Source organism: Solea solea, chromosome 2 (assembly GCF_958295425.1).
Source record: "Solea solea chromosome 2, fSolSol10.1, whole genome shotgun sequence".
Lineage (NCBI taxonomy): Eukaryota > Metazoa > Chordata > Actinopteri > Pleuronectiformes > Soleidae > Solea > Solea solea.
In genome coordinates, this window is record NC_081135.1 from 25,908,449 (window position 1) to 25,928,913 (window position 20,465).

The 20,465-nt window shown below is 40.3% G+C and overlaps 2 protein-coding genes across 9 annotated transcripts in view; one reads left to right on the forward strand and one right to left on the reverse strand.

Annotated features, from left to right (window-relative positions):
- Positions 1-7,120, forward strand: part of fmnl2a (formin-like 2a) — a 55,106-nt gene extending 47,986 nt beyond the window's left edge. For 2 of the 7 annotated variants that reach the window (XM_058616714.1, XM_058616750.1), the window contains 4 exons: positions 313-408; positions 1,763-1,886; positions 4,728-4,827; positions 5,226-7,120. In XM_058616714.1, coding sequence (XP_058472697.1) covers positions 313-408; positions 1,763-1,886; positions 4,728-4,827; position 5,226 — 321 coding nt within the window. In that variant the 3' untranslated portion in view covers positions 5,227-7,120. Of the gene's footprint in view, positions 1-312; positions 409-1,762; positions 1,887-3,276; positions 3,397-4,727; positions 4,828-5,225 lie in introns of those variants that run through there. The other 5 variants (XM_058616724.1, XM_058616759.1, XM_058616706.1 and 2 more) reach the window with 3 other exon arrangements.
- Positions 7,121-7,552: 432 nt separating this feature from the next.
- prpf40a (PRP40 pre-mRNA processing factor 40 homolog A) lies at positions 7,553-19,709 on the reverse strand. Of its 2 annotated transcripts, XM_058623040.1 has the most exons (27): positions 19,609-19,693; positions 17,763-17,843; positions 17,468-17,611; positions 15,714-15,797; positions 15,260-15,278; positions 15,142-15,161; positions 14,995-15,036; positions 14,775-14,885; positions 14,314-14,434; positions 14,000-14,024; positions 13,589-13,807; positions 13,301-13,406; positions 12,330-12,394; positions 12,067-12,231; positions 10,905-11,013; positions 10,633-10,783; positions 10,389-10,522; positions 10,100-10,214; positions 9,758-9,849; positions 9,557-9,673; positions 9,168-9,305; positions 8,960-9,055; positions 8,781-8,867; positions 8,602-8,692; positions 8,455-8,516; positions 8,192-8,347; positions 7,553-8,097 (listed from the first exon to the last, which is right to left on the reverse strand). In XM_058623040.1, exons 1-27 carry the CDS (start codon positions 19,609-19,611, stop codon positions 8,008-8,010), a joined length of 2,643 nt encoding a protein of 880 aa, XP_058479023.1. In that variant the 5' UTR covers positions 19,612-19,693; the 3' UTR covers positions 7,553-8,007. The 2 variants fall into 2 exon arrangements, with proteins under 2 accessions (XP_058479023.1, XP_058479024.1); XM_058623041.1 differs by lacking the exon at positions 17,763-17,843 and having other exon boundaries at positions 19,609-19,709.
- Between the last annotated feature and the right edge of the window lie 756 nt (positions 19,710-20,465).

Below are 20,465 nucleotides of genomic sequence, written 5' to 3' on the forward strand. Positions count from 1 at the left end.
CTCCTCGATGCAGCAGTTCCATCAACAGGTTTTACATGAACTGGAATTCAGCCGGGGACGTTCTGGATGTGTTTGCTGTTTTCCTCCCAGGACAGCTGCGTGTCAGTCCTGTTCACTGCTCTCCTTTTTTTGTTTTTGTTTTAATGACTGCAACGTTATCACAATGCTTAGGTTTGCAGATGTTTGGATGTTGAACATAGTGAAAGCTTCAGGAAAAGTTTCTGCCGTTGAATCGCGACATCACTGTGTTTGCCACAACCTGTTATTTAGAGTTTTTTTTTAATCAATGATGTGAATATTTAATCTCCTCAGCAAGCAGAAGAGGACAATGAGCAAAGAAAGAGACAGGAGCAGATTTTGAGGGAGAAACTTCTGGAGCAAGAAGCCATGATGGAGGAAGACCAGAAGGTAAATTGTTATTCTTTCCCAACTCCCCCACCTCCCTGTCTTTATTCCCTAACCCCTTTGCTCCCTAGATCACTCTCTAGAACAGAATCCTTAAACACAAGAAAGTAAGGCCGCTCCACTTTTTCCCCCTTCTGCCTCATCCATGACAAAAAAACGTGTTAACTGAAAATATTCTAACACCCAGCAGTACAGACTGTTGTGTTGGCACATGCTTTCCAAAGCCTGTCTGACAGCGTCGTAAACACTTGGGCCTTTCTACAACATGTTTCCTCTGCTGTCCCCATTTACATCAACACATTGCACAATTTATGTTCCAGTTCACCAGACGCCCTCTCCAAACAGGCAGAACCTTATCGAGCTTTTCCACGACATGGTCCCAGTGCGACTCGCCTCGGCACGGCACGGTTATTTAGCAATAATACCTGGTACTTTTTTTTAGTACCTGCTATGGTGAGGTTCCGATTAAGCTGAGCCAATACTATGCATGCCATTATAGGACGTGTCAAACTGGTGGCCCGGGGGCCACATGTGGCCCTTTAAACGATTACATGCGGCCCGCCCACCACTGTGCGAGGTGATGGAATAGAGATATAAGACTAAATGTATTTGCCGGCAATATTTTTATAATAGTAATAAGACATTAGTTTGTAATCATTGCTTCATTAAATGTATTACACTCAACATGATTATTATTATTATTATATATAATTATCCTCGTCATTATTTACAAAATGTTCAATTTAATTCTCCGTTTTTGTGCATAAATATGTTTTATCGTGAATCATTTTATATCAAAACAAGCACTTTTACTTTGCAATTCTGTCTAATATCATAATGAATATCTTATATTGCCCACCGGCTTTAAATAGTTGTTTTTTCCACTTTTTTTCCTCTGTCGGCCCCCGCTTGACCAGACTAGATGCTCAACATGAGTGGCGAGCTGCATCACAAACCCTGTCGCTGTATTTCAATTCAGTGACTGTGTCAGACAGAGTCTGTCATGCAGGAAGTGCTAAACAAATAGTTTTAATGAACTGATTCTAATGATTCAGTTCATCGGAAACAACCGCTTTAGAAGTCACTAGGTTGTGTGTTGCGTGTAAAACGAAGTCACTGCAGTTTTCTGCAGCCATGCAGTGATGACTCCGCCCACATGGCGGTGGTACTATATTGTAATGGAAAACCAACCAAACCGTGTAGAGTCGAGCCGTGCTGAGACGAGGCGGTACTGTATAGTGCCCTCCTCTTCCCTTTGACGCACACACATACATGTTAGAATGAAGGTAGAGTGTGACTTACTAAAAGGTGTCAATGATGTCTTTGCTGTGTGTGTGTGTGTGTCTTTCTTTCTCAGTCTCCATCCCATAAGAACAAGCGGCAGCAACAAGAGCTGATCCACGAGCTGAGGAAGAAACAGGTGAAAGACAGTCGCCATGTTTATGAAGGCAAAGACGGAGCGATTGAGGACATCATCACAGGTAACGTCATCAGCTGGGCCGGACTGCCGTCTGTGACCACACACACACACACACACACACACACACACAGGGCGCTCTGCATGAAGGTCCTCTCCTGTGCTGTACATTCAGCCTTTAACAAAGAGATTCCGAAGCAACTAACACAAAGACCTTTGGCTCTGTCGAAATCCAGCTGTCAGATGTTTGACAACCAAACCTCATGAGTACAAACATGCACTGACAATCCAGCTCATCCAGTGATGATCAGCTCCGATGTTTCTCATGATCGTTGCTTTTCTTATCTGCTTTTCATGGCTTTGTAACACTGAGATCTGTACGTAGACATGGCCGGGTCGTAACTGGCTCCAAGTTTATACGAGTTAATCAGGATTTAAATCGTAGAGACACTTGCACTTATCATATATTACTTTAATGTCTCCAGTCTGTGACACTTTTGACTGTATGTTGTGTATATACATTACTTGTACTCTATTATATACTGTATATCTGGGCCTCTTCTATATTACAAGACTGATTTTGAATATTAGAGGATGATACTGTTTTTGGTGTCTGAGGTAAAAACAAAAAACAACTAAATAAATTGCTTGATATTATGCTTTAACAACAAATCAACAAACTTAGCTTCTAAAAACCAAATTAAGTTTACTTTGGAAAAATCCCATATAATATGTTGAAAACATGATGGAGGTAACAGAATGTATAGTGCAAAGGTAGTTTTAAAAGTAGTCGGTATTCATAATAATTAATAAGTGTTATTATTAAATAGTGCCTTATTTAAAGGGACTTCACCCAAAAGTTTTTTTTTTTTTTTTTTTTTACTAATTTCCACAGATAAATGTGTTATTTGATAATCTAACAGTGGCTCTATCATACGTGTCTCATTCCCACAACAACAGAGGAAGTTGGGATTGGAAAAAAAATAAATAAAACTAACAAAAAGTTGACGTCAAAGTGACATCAAATAAAAGCCCTGCGCTGCTCTTCGCTGTGTTTCTGTCAAGTATAACAAGTTTTATGAGTTAAAGGTCCAACTCTGTAACAGAATGAGAATTAAACAAACACAGCAGCACTGTAATTGTTTCAAATTGACTCTTAATTTGACCAAGTAGGGGGGGAAAAAATGGGTGAAATAGCCCTTTAATACATTTTGTGGACACTTGAGTACTTTTTAAATCATTTTTATTGATCGTCACTTTTTACCACAAGCCAAGAACTGGCCCAACCGAACTTATATAATCAGAAACTTTACACCCGGCCTGATCCTGATGCTGTTGTTGGATTATTTGCTTAGTGCTAACCGTGCTAAAACCCCCTGTAGGAATCTGCTTTTCTCTTATATTGTGTCTGTCTTGTCTTGTCCTGGCTGTTGTCCCTGTTGTTTTCAATGCAGTGCTGAAGACCGTGCCCTTTACCGCCCGCACCGCCAAGCGCGGCTCTCGGTTCTTCTGCGAGTCCGCCCTCAATGACGAGTACCATTACTAAGCTTATAGAACTCTCTCTCCTCTCAAAGGTTTCTGGAACAAAATGTTCTCGTCTTCTTTTTGCATGTCCTCTTCTTCACACCCTTGTTTATTTTATTTATTTATTTATTTATTTATTTTTTGTATTTAACCGTCAAACTCCACTCACACCTCGGGACTGTTGGTTTCTGCACACGTGTATCGAGTGCATGTGTTTCTTGTGTGTTTTCTTCCCGAGCATGACACGGTGTTGTTGGGTTAACGGTTCTCTCTCTCTCTCTCTCACTTCCCGGTTGCATATTATCATCATCATTATCATTATTATCATCATTATTATTATTATTATTATTTCATCCACCATGGCAAACCATAATGTCACAGAGAAAACTCATCTCCAGGGTCACTCGTTACCAGCACTGACTGACTGAGATTGAAAGTGTTCCTGTAATGAAATGTTTAGATGGGTGCTGCCATCTAGTGGTGGAAGAGTCTGATGTGTACGTGTGCCTGTGGAATTATAACTTGCCTTTTTATGCATGTGTGTGTGTGTGTGTGTGTGTGTGTGTTCAATCACTGTTTGACTCAGAAAACAAATGTTTGTGTGTTCTTTTATCACCATCGTCATCGCTGCCGTTGATTGACGCAGACCCCCCCAACCCCCCACAATGCACCTCTGCTTGCTCTTTGCCAGTTAGTCCAGATGCTGTGCTTGTTGTTTGCTGTTGACGTGTCCCGTGTGTGTCACGTGTGTGTCACGTGTGTGTCACGTGTGTGTCGCTGTCGTCTGGCTGGTTTACTAACACATGCTGCATGACGTCCTCATCTACATAATTACTTCCGTTCTGTGTGCCACTAACATGCAACCTGGTGGTTATTTTCCTCACCTGAAATGATGTTTAAATAAGTCATTGGTGCTGTTTCTCTGGCTGCATGCACGCTTGTTTGTTTTTTTTGTTGTTGTTTTTTTTTCTTTTGGTGAAGATGCTATTACATAATGATTCTTTTCTGTATTGGAAGTTTGAAATGGGCACTTTTGACTTTGCTGCTGGTGTCCTCTCTGCAAAGCAGTCTGGGTTTAGTACCACACACACACACACACACACACATATATATATCTGTATATCTATATATACATATAGAAAAAGAAAGAAAATAAGCTTCTCTTTCTCTCTACCTACCATCCTCTCTTCTCCTCTCTGCCATTTGAAGCAGTTAACATTCTCCAGCTCTTTCCACTCTGGTGTCGTCCTCTGCCGCTGCCACTGCTGCCGCGCTCTCGCAGCGCTCACTGCGCAAAGCCAGCGTGACAAACACATGTTGAGTCGCCTCCTCCTCCTCCTACGTTATTTTTTAACCTCCATTTTGTCTTCTCTTCATCTAGCCCTAAAGAAGAATAATATAACTAAATTTCCCAATGTCTACTCGAGGGTAAGGAAGTCCTCCAGTAGCACTCCTGTAGTGATGGATGTGTCCCAAACCTGGCAAGCATCTCTTTATTACCTTCCCTCCCTCTTTACACACTGTCTTACATTCCACCTCCTTCCACCTCTTATCATATCATCTCGCTAAAGAGTACATGTAAATGTCTAGAGCAAAGAAAGCCTCTCTTTGTAGTCGTCTCTTCATCTCTGTTATTGATTCCACAAGCTAGAGGCTTACAAGTCAGAACACAGTGGCTCGTCTTGTCGTAATACCCACAGACAGCCGACCTAAGGGGCTTTATTTAATTTTTCCCCTTGTGCATTAGACTTCATGCTGCTTTGAGAGACAGGCCACCAGCACTTTGAGCTTGTGTGCTCATCAAACCGCCCTGACAAAGATGACTGACAGCTCTTTTATCCTCCCCTCCCCTCCCCTCCTCTCTTCTCTCCTATTCCAGATTTGAGGAATCAGCCTTACAGGCGAGCGGACGCTGTGCGGAGGAGCGTCAGGAGACGCTTCGATGATCAGAACCTGCGGCCGATGAACAACGGCGAAGTTTTCATGTGATGAGGGAACAGAGCATGTGCTGGGAGGGACGGAGGGAGGGAAGGAAGGAAGGAAGGGAAGGAAGGGAGGGAAGGAAGTGAAATGTCAGGAAAGAGGGAGAGACAAGAAGGTCGGATGCAGAGGGAAGGCTGATGAGTGTCGTAGCAACCAGAGAGATGAGTATGTATATATATTACATAAGAATACATGTTATTCCATGTCTATGGTATAGTAGCAGCTTTTCACTATGAAGGACAGAGGGATGTATGGGAACTTTTAAAGGTCGCTTTCCGAAACCTTTGACAAACTAAGTGCCTGAACTTATTTTTGTGGTCTAACGTCGCACTGTGTTCTCTCTTTTTTTTTTTTTTTTTTAATTAATCTGCTTAAAGCAATACGATTTGACAAGGCTTTAACTTTGGGACGTGTAAAACTGGACTCGTGGCTTAAAGAGCCACGTAAAGAGACTCTTTCCCCCCCGGAGAGACATATTGAAGAATGTATGGGATGTGTGCCCCCCCCCCCCCCCCCTTCAGCTGTTACAGGTATTACTAACTTTTAGTGATGCTATATTCACACATTGGGAATATTTCGGTACACTTTGGTGCTCTCTCTCTCTTTTTCCCCCCATTCCTCTCACAAACATTCTTCTCATCTTCAAACCACAAAGGGCTGACGATCAGAGAGAAAGAAAGAGAAATCTGTATTTGTACTAAATAATGTATCGTACATTTAACAAAAAAAAGAAAAAGAAAAAGATGAGTCATATTTTTTCAGAATAAGCCCAGGATAATAATGTGAATTGTATATAATCTGACCTCGTTATACCGACTGCCTTTTCACTGGGTTCAGCCTGACTTTGTAGCTCCTTATCTGTAAAAGAAGGCGGGAACTGAACTGTCCATTTTTTTATTATAACAACAATTTGGTTTCTGGGAACAAAGAAAAAAAGAAAAAGCATAAAAACTGCACGAATAATAATGCCCGAATGCTACTGGATGAGCTCATCATCAAAACTGGACAGAACTTGGCGTCACATTCCCCGGTTAATCGTATTCCGTGCTACTGTGTCTACTCACTTTATTTGTAATTTTAATGTATAGTATTTAACCACTGAAAAGATTCCGTTTAAGCTCGTGTTTTCCATCTAATGTGTTGAAAATAAAACGTACGCAACACAAAAAACAACGTTCCTAAATGTACAGATATTTTGCTACAAACATGTTTTTTTTTTTTCACTTATTCACATTACCAGACGGTTAATATTGTAAATATTGTTTAAACAAAAAAAAGTTTTCATTGCCTTGTCTTATACAACTTGAATGTTATTTTAACTTATAGATTTTGTTTCCATTTTTTTTTTTGTATATTTAATAATGACGCCAAATGCAGCCAGAAATCTCCAGTTAAAGTCACATCACATCTCACATGATGCAGGAGGACGAGTCCGTTTACTCAAAGCCAGACACAAATGTCTGTTCATGTTTGAGCTTCATGGTCAAAACCAGTTAACTAGTGAACCAGTTTAGTGTTTGTTGACCTGTGCTGGTTTTGTGTCTCACTGAATGTCTCGACTGTCATCACCGTCCTCTGTCAACTTCACTGTGTGTCTCAAGAGTTCTTCCTCTAACGGGATAATACTGGCATGTTCTCTTCTGTTCTTGTTTTTTACCTTCACCAGAAATGTATTTTAGGCAGTTTTTGCTTATTACAAAAAATAACAAGCTTTTTTTTGTTTTAAATACAAAATTTTAGGTGATATGAGATTTTCAATTATGATCAAATAAAATATTTACATAAATGTTATTGTGAATATTTTTTTGTTCTTGTTTTTCTTACATTGAGGACAGAAACGATCTGATTTCAGTGTCTTGTACAAATCTGTACTCCTGCTTCTTTCCAGCCATTTCTGTGGCAGTTTGTTAGATATGAACACAGGTGGTTTATTGGGATTTTTGTATGCAAGTATGCAAACTATGATCTGTGTTTTTCACTTGTGACTCTTGCAATCTTCTCTTTTGTTAACATTTATTCAGCAGTAATCTGGTAACATCAACGTATACCTAAAGACAAATTGAGGAAGATGGTGCATTTAAATTCCCAAAATCCATGGAACATTGTGAAACTTTTTGCCTGTAGTTTACTTTTGAAGGAGTTGATGTTTGACGTAAGAAATGACACATAATTTAAGTCATAGAAATACAAACCTTTGACTGTCCTTTAAGTATCCACAAACAATCCAATGAAAAGGCATTTTATTCCATTTTACTACATCAATTTTCGATCACTCCTCAAGGATACAGGCGAGTTCATTTGGACTTATTTCTGGACTTGTTGCATTTAAGACTGTAGTCAGGTGGACATTAAGATATGCTTTTAATTGAATATAAAAATGAAGGCAATGGAAAACATGTACAACTACAGTCAACTAAAAGTTCCTTAAAGATGACGAGCAACAAAAGGACAGCCTGACATTAAACGGCCGATCGTCAGCTACACTGGATATCAAATTCTTTATCAAATAAGTGAGAGGGTTCAGTGTCGCCCTTTTCTCAGTGAATACCAGTAGAAGGTGGTGTTATATCTCACAGTTAGTCCATAAAGGAGTGACCAGAGCGGCCACATGAGCCTGAAGGGAATGAATGTTTGGAGAAATGTACAAACACAACTAAAGATCAGCAGGACCATGATCATCAAGGTGCATCCAGCTGCTCCAGTAAAGTTCTTCTCCTTTTCTCCAGCTCCCCTTCGCTCAGCTCACTGCCGGACGTATCCCAGCCACCCTGAGTGCAATCATATTGCATTTAAAATCTTTTTGTCAAGGGAACAACATCCAAATAAACCTGAAAACGACCAACAGAATGATAGAATATTCACCTCCTCTTTGGCTGCTTTTCTTTTAGGAGACTTCTGTTTCGAGTCGGAGCGAGACTTCCCCCGAGACTTGTCGTTCTCTTTATCTTTCTCTAAGTCCTTGTCCCGTTTTCCTTCGCGCTCTCTTCCTTTCTTCTCCGTGTCGGAATCTGGTGATGCCTGTATAGAGTGTATAAGCACACATTTAGATTATACTTGGATAGTTTATGGATTTAAAGGGTCTTGGTCTTCAGTCGCCACAACAGCAAGAGTGTACGCAGACTCACAGACTTGTGGCGCCTCTTCTTGGCCTTCTTCTTGTGCTTCTTGGATTTCTTATAGCTTCTCTCTGTTGTTACGCAGAGAAATGGTCAGTGTTTTGTCAGTAAATGTCAAAATGCACGTGGATCCACTCAACTGTGAAGAGCACTCACCAGATTCTCCACTAGAGGAGCGTTCAGAGGGGGACTTGGACTGTGACCTCTTCTTCTTCTTGTGGTACTCGTCATCCTCTGACTCTGAACCCTGTCATGACATTGAAGGCAGGTCATTTAGAGATCACCGCGGTGTGACATCAGGTCACAGATTGACTTAATCATGAGTGCTCACTGACCGATCGAGAGCGGGAGCGCTTCCTGTGGTGCTTCTTGGACTTCTTTGAGTGCTTCTTTGTCTTGGAGTGATGATGTTGGCACTCATGCTGTAAAAAAAAAAAAAAAAAAAACAAACTTGTTAAACATCATTATCATAACTGCTAAATTCAGCCCCTTCTCACACTCATGACAGTCTTACCTCCAAGACGTGCATGAAGTCCTTAAATATCCTTTTTCTCTCCGACTCCAGAGTCACGTCTTCAAAGGCAGACTCTTTCAGGAACCGCTCTCTTACCTGAATTGTATTTAGTACATGTATGAGTAACAGAAACCATTAAAACCATTAATAACAGAACAGTAGCTGCTGTGTCACTTTAAAAACAACACAAGTCCCATATCAGACGTACTCCCTCCCATGAAGCCTCGGGCTCCAGTGGCGGCGTGGCCTGTTTCAGCATATTCTTGAAGGCTGCCTCTTTCCTCTTCATCTTGCGGGCCTCCTCCTTTTCGCGCTCCCTCTCTCTGGCTTCAGCCTTCTCCAGTAACTACACAGAAAAGAAAAGTCATCAGTAAAAACTAATCAGTACATTTCAATTTCAGTCATCAGTTTAGTCACTGTTGGCTGTGTAAATTTAATTACATTTGATTTAGAGATTGTTGTACTAGACTAATATGTATTCCAATTATATATGGAAATACACTACGTGTTATTTTACCTACAGTCTAGTAAAAAAATGCCAAAAACAAAGTTGCCAAATTTGAAATGTAAGGCAGAGCTGGACAGGAGGAAACTTACGCTGTTGAAGGCCAGCTTTATGTTTCCTGCGTCCAGCGTGGTGGCTCTCTTGTCCGAGCTGATGACTGATCCGAAGTCATCGAAGCTGGTGTTCACTTCGACCAAGAAGCCTTTGTCCTTTAGAGGGAAGAGTGAATAAATTAAACCTGATGTTTTAAGTGTGTACTCTTTGCACCGACTAGTTATGTAGAAGATCCTCACCTTCAGAATATCTTTGATGATCCTCTTCTCATCGTGGTAGCGAGCCTTCAGGTCTTCCACGTAGAATTTGAACAGATCCAGTGGAGTGGAACCTGCACAGACGTCATGCAGTAAAAAAAAACGTTATATTATTTTTGTACAAAACGAGGAGGTGAATACAACATTTAATTTGGGGGAAAGGGGCTGATTGTTGTTGGTAAAAATGAGGGGAATGAAAAGTGAACTTGATGAACAGTTGTCTGCTGTGTGTCGCGCTCGTCTCGTTAATGTGATTGACGCGTTGCAGCGCATTCAAGGACACGAGGGTGAGTGAAGCCGTGTGTCTGTGACCGGCTGTCTTACCCGGCTGACCCAGCATGTTGACGAAGCGGATGTCTGAGCTCAGGGTTGGGTACATCTCCATCCAGGCAGACATGGAGTGAAGCTGACCGTGGTCATGGAGCTCATCGAGAAATTTCTGAGGGGAAAGCAGCAAAATATGATTTAGGTCAACGACCTCGCGTTTAACAGAACAGTAAATTAACTCGGATTTAAGTTGATGTAACGGACATGCGACAGTTGATTTTACTAACGAATTCACTGCAAACTTTTGTTGCAATGTAAAGAAATCTTTGCATCTATGCCCTCTCACCTGGAACGACTCTCTGTTCTTGCGTTGTCGTCTTCTCTCTCTGAGAAGAGTCTTCTGTTTCTCTTCTTCCTCCTCTTTCTCCAGCGCTCGGATGTGCTCCTCGAAACAAATGAGGGCATCTTCCTTGTCCATATCTGTCGGCACATAGTAACACTGTCAACAGTTCTGCGTAGCAACAATGGAGCCCTTAAATTTTTTTTTTTTCATATAAGACGGTTCAGCTAAAAGACTTAAGTGCACGTACTCTGCAGCTCCTCGTCTTCAGCAAAGGTGGGGTTGTCTAGCAGGTACTGCTGGGCCTCAGACCAGGTGGTGCGGTAGGTGACGTTGGCCATGTTGTCCAGGATGTTCTTTAGAGCTTCCCAGTTCCTCTTTCTCAGCTGCTTGGCTTGTTCCTGGAAACAGAGGTTTGAAACCGGAATATTAACTGTGTCAGTATTTGCCAAACGCAGATGCTCGACTATATCAAAGACTGACGGATAAGAATTCTGCCTGATCTGTATCGCAAAGTCTTACCTTCTCTTTCTTGGCAAGATAGAAGAGCACGTCTTCATAGATCTCCAGTCTGTCTCTCTCTGGCACGCAGCTCCAAACCTCGAGCTCGCTAAACATCTGTTCCGCTTTCCTGAATTACAAGAATGGAGATACTGTATATTAACACAATTAAGATTTTTTTTGAACCCAATAATCCACATGAGGGCAGCATTTCACTGCCCAAACAAGCCTCTGATATTAGATGCTAAGTGCAAACAGTTGTGTAGTGTCACACACATACACTCTTGTATTTCTATCCATTTTAAGACTTGCAATGAGTCACATTCATGAGGACAGCCAACCCAAGACCTTATCTCTAACATAAACCATAACCAGTAAATGCCTAAACCTCATCCTAACCACAATTCAAATGTAAGCCCCAAACTCAGCTTGTTCAGCTAAGATTATGTCATATTAGGACCAGATTTTGGTCTCCATTAGGACTACTGGTTCTGACAAGGTCAGTGTTTATGCCAGAAAAACTTCCAAATTACAAGAACACACGCTCACACACAGCCCAGTCAGCACTCTCCAACTGTCAGTTGTGTGCCATCCCAGAGTGCAACTCACGTCACTGCCACAAACCCAGTGCCAGCTGAACTCTGAAACTCACTCACTGTCAAGGTCACCAGTCAATCCGTCCATGCCCCTCTGTCCGTCATAACTTTCACCCAAATGCCAAACCAAAAAAGTGTTGAACAGTATGTTACAGTCAAAACCACGGATTGAAACTCCAAAGTTTCATAGCATCCCTCATTATTACAGCAAGATAGCAATTTAAAGATAACTGCAAATACTGCATTTCTTTTGATACCAATTTAAAATGCAATACATAAATGTTTGCCCCGTTTCATGTCTTCTCAAAATAAATACTTTTTTATAAAGCTATATTTGCAACTCAAATCACATTCACAATTGTGATATTTTAACAAACTAGTGCAGCCATTTCAGCCTCCGTGTGATGATGAGCTTTAACGGGTCACAGTTTAAGTGGGAGCTAACATGCTGTGACGACACGATGGCATGCATCAGCCGCAGATGACCTTTCATCTCATCTGTACAACCATATTGACAATTCCAGGGAAAAATAAATCAATGAGGACAAAAACATTTACTGGCGGGTTCGTTCACATGCAGCACTTACTTGTATCTGGTGGTGGACGTCATCTTGTCGTGATTCTCCAAAAACCTCTGAAAGGTCTCTTTGGACTCTTTGTATTTAATTCTGGCCTCCTCCTTCTCTTCCTTCTCCGTCTGGACTTTGTAAGCATTGAACGCCTGTTTCTTCTCACTCAGCTTAGGAAGCGCGCTGTAGGGATAAAAGCAAAAATGAGACATTTGTGGCGAGAGTTGTTTATTGCTCTCACCTCCTGGTGTACAGCAAACCAGATCAACTGAATTTGGTACCTGTAGCGAGGATCGTTGATAATCATTTTCATCGCCTGTTCCCAAGAGGAGTTTGAGGACACACCCTGAAATACAAAGAATAGAGACCAGGTCGTGACAGACTGTAAGCTCAAACTGAATCGTTTATGAACACGTGGAACTTTGAACATATTAAACAACAGATCACAGATAACTGATTTATTTAATAGTCCTTTGTTAGAATAAGCATGTGAGACAGGAGAACTACTTTGCTCTCAGAACTCAACACATTCTCTTAATTACTAATAGATGCCCGGTTAAGAGATGTGAAGTGGCAATAATTCAGGGATGTGCCCCTTTTGCCACTCTCAGAGAATGACTCATCCATTATGAACCTCTCTCTTGTCAGCTGTCACAGTTATTCTAACTCACTGAGGCATGCCACTTTCACTCACTGTCTTAATCCCAGGCAGCCCCCGTGCCTTTGATCCAGCAAAGCTAATCATAAAGACAGAGCCATTAAGATCTCGCAGGAAATGGCAAGCAATCTCCGAGGACAGCTTTGTGCACAAAATTAAAAAGAGCTTAAATATAACAGCCTTTAAAAGGTGGGTGGTGCTCGGCCACCTTGCAACAAAACACACACGACACATCTGAGGCAGCAGGTGGTGAACCTTAACAACTGAGCTTAGACCTCCAAGGGCCTGATGAGAAATGACACCATCATGTGCTAGAAAGCTTCCAGCAGCAGGCGAGCGGTCGAAAATAAATATTTAAAACAGTATCATACAGGTGATAAACTGTGACATTTGGCTTCAATCTATAACACAGTTTATAATCAAAGCATCATCCAGATTATCCTGATTGTATTTACTACTCTGTTATAAGGAATATAACATACATACATTTAGTTCCCAGCCTACAGAGACCACACAGAGCCATGGTCCACTCTTTCACCGCGTGGCCTCGAGGTCATGTGCAGGCTAATCTTACTTGACTTGAATCAGCCTCACCTTCTCCTTCAGCAGCTCTTTGAAGGCCTGCTTGGCTTCCTCCTTTGTGTTCCATTTGTATGTTTTCTTCTGAAGCTCTGGCCGTTCTTCCTTTATGACTTCGACACTGACGGTAAAACAGAAAAGTCACATTTCAGCTGTAAGCACACCGAGCATGTGATGCCTACACCGTATCGAGCTGAAAGGGTGATGTGTCCTGTGTCACTGTGACCCAATGGCTCCACCTTGGTGTACATGTGTATGGGAATGGAGACGGTGCTCCTCTTTGTATCAGACATCTTTGTTTACCTGGCTTTCACCACCTCTGTGGCAGCTGGGCTCTCTGAGGAAGCAACTGGCACATCCACTGTCTTGACCTCAGCTGTGAGATGCATGACCGCCTGGGTGAGGTGTTCCTCTGTGACTGCTTTTGCAGTTTCTGCCTCTGTTACAATTGCCACAGGGGCTGTAATGTCTGCTTGCACTGCAGGGGCTATGGTGATGCTAGGGGCTGCTGCCTCCGCCGTTCTGAAATCAGACCACAACACAAGATTGTAATAATATTAGTTACAGCAACCAAAGTGAAAACACCTAAGTGGCATTAATGACAAAATAAAAGGGGATGTAAAAACTTTTAACAAGTACTGTTTTTGTTGTTCATAATACTGTATGTATAAGGTGTGTGCAGTGAAGAGTGAAGTGTAAATAGGAAGCTCTTACCCATTCTCCTCTGCTTTGATCATAGCTGGAATAGACAAAGGGAGGCAGCTGTTAGGCTACTTGTTTTCATTTCAAAGCGTACAACAGATAAGAGAGAAGCACAGAGATAAATGTGCTTAAGGAGCCTCCACGTGTTCTTGTATGAGTGCTTCCAGTGCATGCACATCACTGATACGAAAAATGTCTTATGTTTGGCATCATTGGCTGACGAAGCCAGCAGTCTGCCATTCATCATGCTGTTACAGGTGGAGATAAGTGTGGAGACATCCCTGCCTTTCTCATATGCTTGGCAACATCAGATAGCAGCTCTTTACCTTCCAGATCTTCCAGTTCTTTGGGTTTGGTCCATCTGGACTCCTTTGTCTGCGAGTTGTAATAATAAGGCTTCCCTGTGTCCGACTTGTACTCCTTCCAGGGACATTTAGACAGCATTTGCTAAAAAGGAAAAAACACACAAGGGAAAGTATGTCATTTGGGACACAACGGACTGAAATACAAGTGCAATTTATGATCCGCATAAAAATAACTCCCCTATTTTATCATATATTTAAAACGAGCGACATTTGAATTAACACAAACAGGTCATTTTAATATTTTAAAAGAGGACATGTCTAAATCTGGTGCAATTAAAATGTATTATTGTGCTCTGTCCCAGATAAAGGCAAGAATGTAAGTTTGTTCTGTGCAAAAAGAAAGTCAATATTAAAATAACTAACTAAATAATTAATTAAAAAAAGTAGGTTTGTAACATGCTGAGAGTGATAAAGGCTGGCACCTCTACAGTAGATTTCAGATCATCTGGTTTCTCCCATGTGGACTGCTTAGTCTCTGTATTGTAATAGTAAGTCTTCCCATCCAGTGATTTGTGTTCAGTCCACAGAGACTTCTGAGAAAGACAAAAACAACAGAAATAGATGTTTAAGTAATTAACTCTTTTACTTTTTTTTAATTTATCCAATTGCCAATTCACATCAACTTTTTCATTGTGTACAAACCTTCTTTGGCTGATCTTCCGGTGGAGAGCCATTTGTGGTACTCTGCAGAGACGAAGAAACAAAACAAATTTAGTGGCAAGGCAAACATACTGGAGCTAATGACGAGAACTCAAACACAGTAAAAATCTAAAACTATATTATACTTACAGCTGTTCCGGGTGCAGCAGCTGTGAGGATAAAAACATAGATAAGTCACAATCTGGACTTCTAATGATCATATCATGGGAAAGAAATATTTTGACAATATATAAAAACAGGATCTTACCTGTGGAGTCAACACCAGGCTGTGAAAAAAGGACAAGATTATTAGAGAAAGTTTTTATGAGCATCTCACTAAAAGTGAATGATACATTCATCTGGGAATACAGACTCATAGTTCACAATAAAAAGTACACAACATGGAATTAGGATAATTTGTGAATGAACAGACAAAAGTCATTTAAAGGCTTGAGTGTTTCATTGTATTTGCACTAATTAACAAGTCAACCAAGGCAAGTGGAGATGCTCATTTTCAGTTTATACAGCCACTGTACTTAATGTTTGTCAGCTGTTTCATTTCTCACCATGGTTAACATTATACCGAATATTTGACATCACTTCTTATTTAGCAGACGTGTTACTTGGCTGTGCAAACTCTTCATTTAGCTTTTCACAGATTGCAGAGTATTTTTAAGACGTGTGAAGCAGAGCACTGCTGAAAAAGTAGTGAGGAGATTTACCGGTCCTGTTGGCTGTACAGCCGCAGCTGGTATGCGAGGGGGCATCATCATCCCTGGCATCATAGGTGGCATCATGCCTGGCATCTAATAATAGAAACACCATGAAATATTTATTTGACATTACCATACCACCTAGTGTAGAGACGAGTATCAGACACAGTATGAGACAGGGTGTTAGTATCTATGTGGAAGGATGGTAACAACTGGGAGCAGGAGAAGGTGAGACCGACACCATGTCTGCTGTGCTTATTTATGTGTGATGCCACAGCTTGTGACCTGTGAAGCAGCAAAACACCAAACTTCAAACTACATCCTCACACCACCTTTTCAGACTTATGTCGGTGGCACTTTGATCTAACACTCCTCATTAGAGAATCACATATGCTTGTTAAATGTGACATTTTGCTTTAAATAACTCCCCCCCCACCCCAAAAAAAAAAATTTGTGCGACTATGTTAACCAGTGACAGAGGTTTAGACCAATGCACAGGCGATTGTCTTCAGTTAAGTGCCATCTCTTTGGATTACATTGAGCACAGATAGACCTGATTGTTCTCTTCCAGTAATTTTAACTGTCACTATATAATAATCCCAAAGATGTATCACTTTCATTGCCATAAGGCTACACATGAATGTTGAGTATACAAAGTACTCTTATCTCTAATCTATCTAAACTTAAATAGTTTCACATGCCACATTTGACCCTACTTCCCTTTTCTTCAGTCTAGTTTTTGATTAACTCAAATTAACTGATCCCAGGTAATTATTGATTGCCTCTTTCTCCAACTGTCCCAAAGCAGTAGACTTCATTAGTTTATCCTTTCAAACAATAGTTCCTTAGATGAGCAAGATTTACATATACTTCAAACTCAAAATCAAACCAGCTCTCCACCCTTTATTTATATTTCACTTAACAATGTTAGAAAGGGCTTGACAGTCAAATCAAACCTGATTAAATATCTCAAGGCATTATGCCTAGTAAGCCAGAGGAAAAAATAAATAAATAAATAAAAAATAAAATCACACAATGTGCAAGCACTAGGCATCACTGAAGAGGAAAAACTCCCTTTTTAACATAAAGAAATCTCTGAACCAGAAACAGACTCAGATGTGCAGTCATCGGCCTTTGATAGTTGGGGTGAAGGAAAAGTGGGAGACAGTGGAGAGGTGGGTGTGCTGAGTTAAAGGATGTTTAAAAAGTTGTCTGTGTTGTTGCTGGGCAGTACGACCAAAAATGTATATCACGGTAATGTTATATAATAATTTCACAGGTATTTTTTATGCATGAGCATGAGTGAGTGCTCCAGCGACAGAAAGGCACAGTTGAGTGTGTGTGTGTGTGTGTGTGTGAGAATGTGTGTGTGTGCGCATGCATGCTCGTATTGCGTGAGTGGTTGAGCAAGAGCCAGGGAGCGACACATCTGAGTGTGTGTCTGTTAACATAACTACATACATTATTGGTACTCTCGGGCATGTTTTTCTGCTTAGGTGGTGGAGTAAATTCATCATTCCACAATTACTTATACAGTTACTTCTTCAGCTAAGCCCTTAGCATAGCATAGCACCATGTTCCGTTTTTCATATACTGGCCTTGAGGTATACGAACAATTCCGATCATAAAAAAAGGAAAACGCTTTCGGTATTAACCCGGTATACCGCCCAGCACTAGTCTGTGTTGAGAAAGATTAAAAGATGGGATGGAACAAATCCAAGGACAACATTCAGACAAATCTGTGAGGTTTTAACAAGGCTAACCTGTCCCATTGGAGGTGCCCCCATTGGTGGCATCATTCCTGGGGGAATTATACCAGGAGGCATTGGAGTCATGCTCGGAGGTCGCTGTCCCATTGGGGGCATTCCCATAGGAGGGTAATGAGGTGGTATGCCTGGTGGTCCCATCTTGACAAAGCAATAGAAAAAAAGGGTCATTAGAGGAAATTAAACATCAGTGAAGGCTTTAAAATTTACCTAAGTCGTATCAACCCTGAATGACAACTAGTAACAATAAGAGGAAAGCTATTTTTCATACACATCTCTGTCACTGACTTACAAATGGGGGAGGTATCCCTGAGGGCGGTACGCCTGGATAAGGTGGCGCTTGGCTCGGGCCATTATTAGCCTCCGATGAAGACTGCCATGAATAAGAAACACCAGCGTCAGTGATCTCACAACAGCCATCGGTGTAATAACTCAACACAGATAATCATTATATCCGAATCAGTCCCCATGTTAATAACGTATCGTTTAATTTGATTCCCTCACTTTAATATTAGTCTAAATATTAGTATACCGTAATTAAAAGAAGTTCCGTAAGTAAAACATGCAAACAAACGAAATCTGATATATAAATGAGGAAATGTATCAAATTATAATCAAGACTGTTCCACACTTGTACAAATGAGGGTGGACAGAATATGCATATCCATCAGTATCATTCAATACAATACAGAAACTGCAGTCTCCAAAATCAACATTCAGTTTTCAACAAGAACAGAAAGTATAACCACCAAGAGAATTCATTGAAAATGTGTAGTTAAGCTACAAGTTTGGTACACAATAACTAATCAACACTTTTAATCAGATGTCACAAAATCAGAAATCACAGGATCAGAGCCCCTCCAGTCTGTGCCTGTACCTAAAACTGAAAAATCACTCATGATTCATGGTTTGACAGAGATTTTGTATTTTAACTAGACCTTTTCTAGCCTTTGTGTTGGAATTAGGGATGGGCATTTCAAGCAAAATCATTAAATTAAAAGTCACTGGGAGATTATCCAACAAACATTAATTACATTAACAAATTGACTTTTTTATGACCAAAGACTGCCATGTGCAGACACTCAGCCAATCACATCACTGATTTCCAACAAACTGAGTTAAACACACATGAAAGAACAGAAAGATTAACCATGAATAAAACGTATGTGTATAGCAAATTCCAACTCTTCAGAAAGAAATAAGGGGAATTTAATTTACAACCCTTTTCACAAGTTTTGTGAAATCAGCTAAAGATGCTCATTTTAAAATCTGCATCTTAACAGTTTTATTGTTAACATTAGAAAGGAGGATAATTGTTTTATTACTATATTTATCTATATCCCCCTGTTTAATGTATAAACTGACAAAACACATTAATCCGGTTCTGTCCTGATACACAGATACGTATCCGGCTAACTGATTAGTTATTAGTAGTATAGTATATTTTGATGCGTCATTTAATTCCGATTAGGTCTCGGCTATGTTAAAAATGACTTATTGTAAAGTAAAATTAATTAACTTCCTCAACTTAGATGTCACCGAGTCTGAGACAATAAATCGAATATACTACCATTGATCATGTGGTTCTAACCGATGACAAATGAACACTGCAATATGTGCCTTTCCCCAGAAAATGTAGTAGGGAATGTGTGTGTCTATATAATGCTTATAATACATTCAGTAATAACAGTTCAGTTATAATTTATCTGTGCTCTCTAAATGAATGGAGGCTGATTCAAATGATCCTAACAAGCTAACACGAGAGCTTAGCTATTTTGATTGTCCAGCTAGTTCAATGCACATCTTGCCGCCATGCGATTTTAATTGTTTCGTACAATTAGATATGTATGTCCATGTTATACAGAACCAAAGCAAATTGTCTGGTGCAACTTTATTTTGTCGGACATAGTCCACGAAAGTCTGAACCATGACTATAAGGTGCTTTGCCGCTACCTTAGCTCAGTGCTAGCACCAAATGCTAAGCGGTGAAGTCCGACAATAGACAATATGAATTTATATCGTCGCGGAGACACAAAACTACACTTAATTGAACGTAAAATAATCAGCTACAACATGTTTGCTGTTTCTGACTTTAACTTCACAGTACATTAAATGTTATTTTAGCATACTTCACTCACCATGTTGGCGAGAGGGTAAGAGCCTCGCAGAAACTTCAGGACCTCTCAACAACGAGCAACGTGATTGGCTCAGCTGCCTCCAGAGGGACAGAGTTCAAAGGTAAAGCTTCGAGAGCGTCCATTAAGCGTTGGCAATGTGCAGAAATGCGCGAACACGGAGAGACACAGGTAAGATTATTCAACAACTCTTCTGCATGCTACTCTTTATTTAATAACTCGTCTTCTACCTCTAAGCAAACTATAACCCCAGTGAAATACCGTAACTATCTTATCAACTACACACTTGTAGTGCGGAAGAGGACGCAGTGATATGCACTAATTAAATAAAATACTGAATGAAATACCGCTGATAAAATCAGGTTTTTATGAAATACCTGTAGTAAACCGCATGAAAACACTTATAAATGTAACTGGTGCATTCAAATGTTAGATTTAAAACTGCATTTGCCTTATTTTAAATTGCATGATTAGACAGCAAATGCACACGTGTGTATAAATAAAGATACAACCAAGCCACACTTACAACCAAAACACACAAAAAAACACAAGCTTAAGCACTTACGTAAAAAAAAAAGTAGTAAATTACAACAAAAAAGCCTGACAAACAAATGTTAAAAATATGAATATACTGAATATTAAACAGGGAATACAATAAAGCAATATCAAATTATGTATTTATATTGTTTACAGCCTTGCTTGTGTATGTCCACATTTATTCAGTCACTATTAGGATGCTAGTAATCAAATTCATAAATCAAAGCAGGATGCTATTACATAAATGTTTGTGAAAATTACATTGTGAATGTGATTTCACTCTATCTGAATAATTTAGTTTCAATCCTTAGTCTTCATTTCCT

Excerpts from the sequence above, each read along its gene's own strand:
- prpf40a (XM_058623040.1), bottom strand. Across the intron at positions 13,407-13,588 it reads ACAGAGGTGGTGAAAGCCAG|TGTCGAAGTCATAAAGGAAG; the intron begins GTAAACAAAGAT and ends TTTTACCGTCAG. Across the intron at positions 12,395-13,300 it reads AAGAGCTGCTGAAGGAGAAG|GGTGTGTCCTCAAACTCCTC; the intron begins GTGAGGCTGATT and ends TTTGTATTTCAG.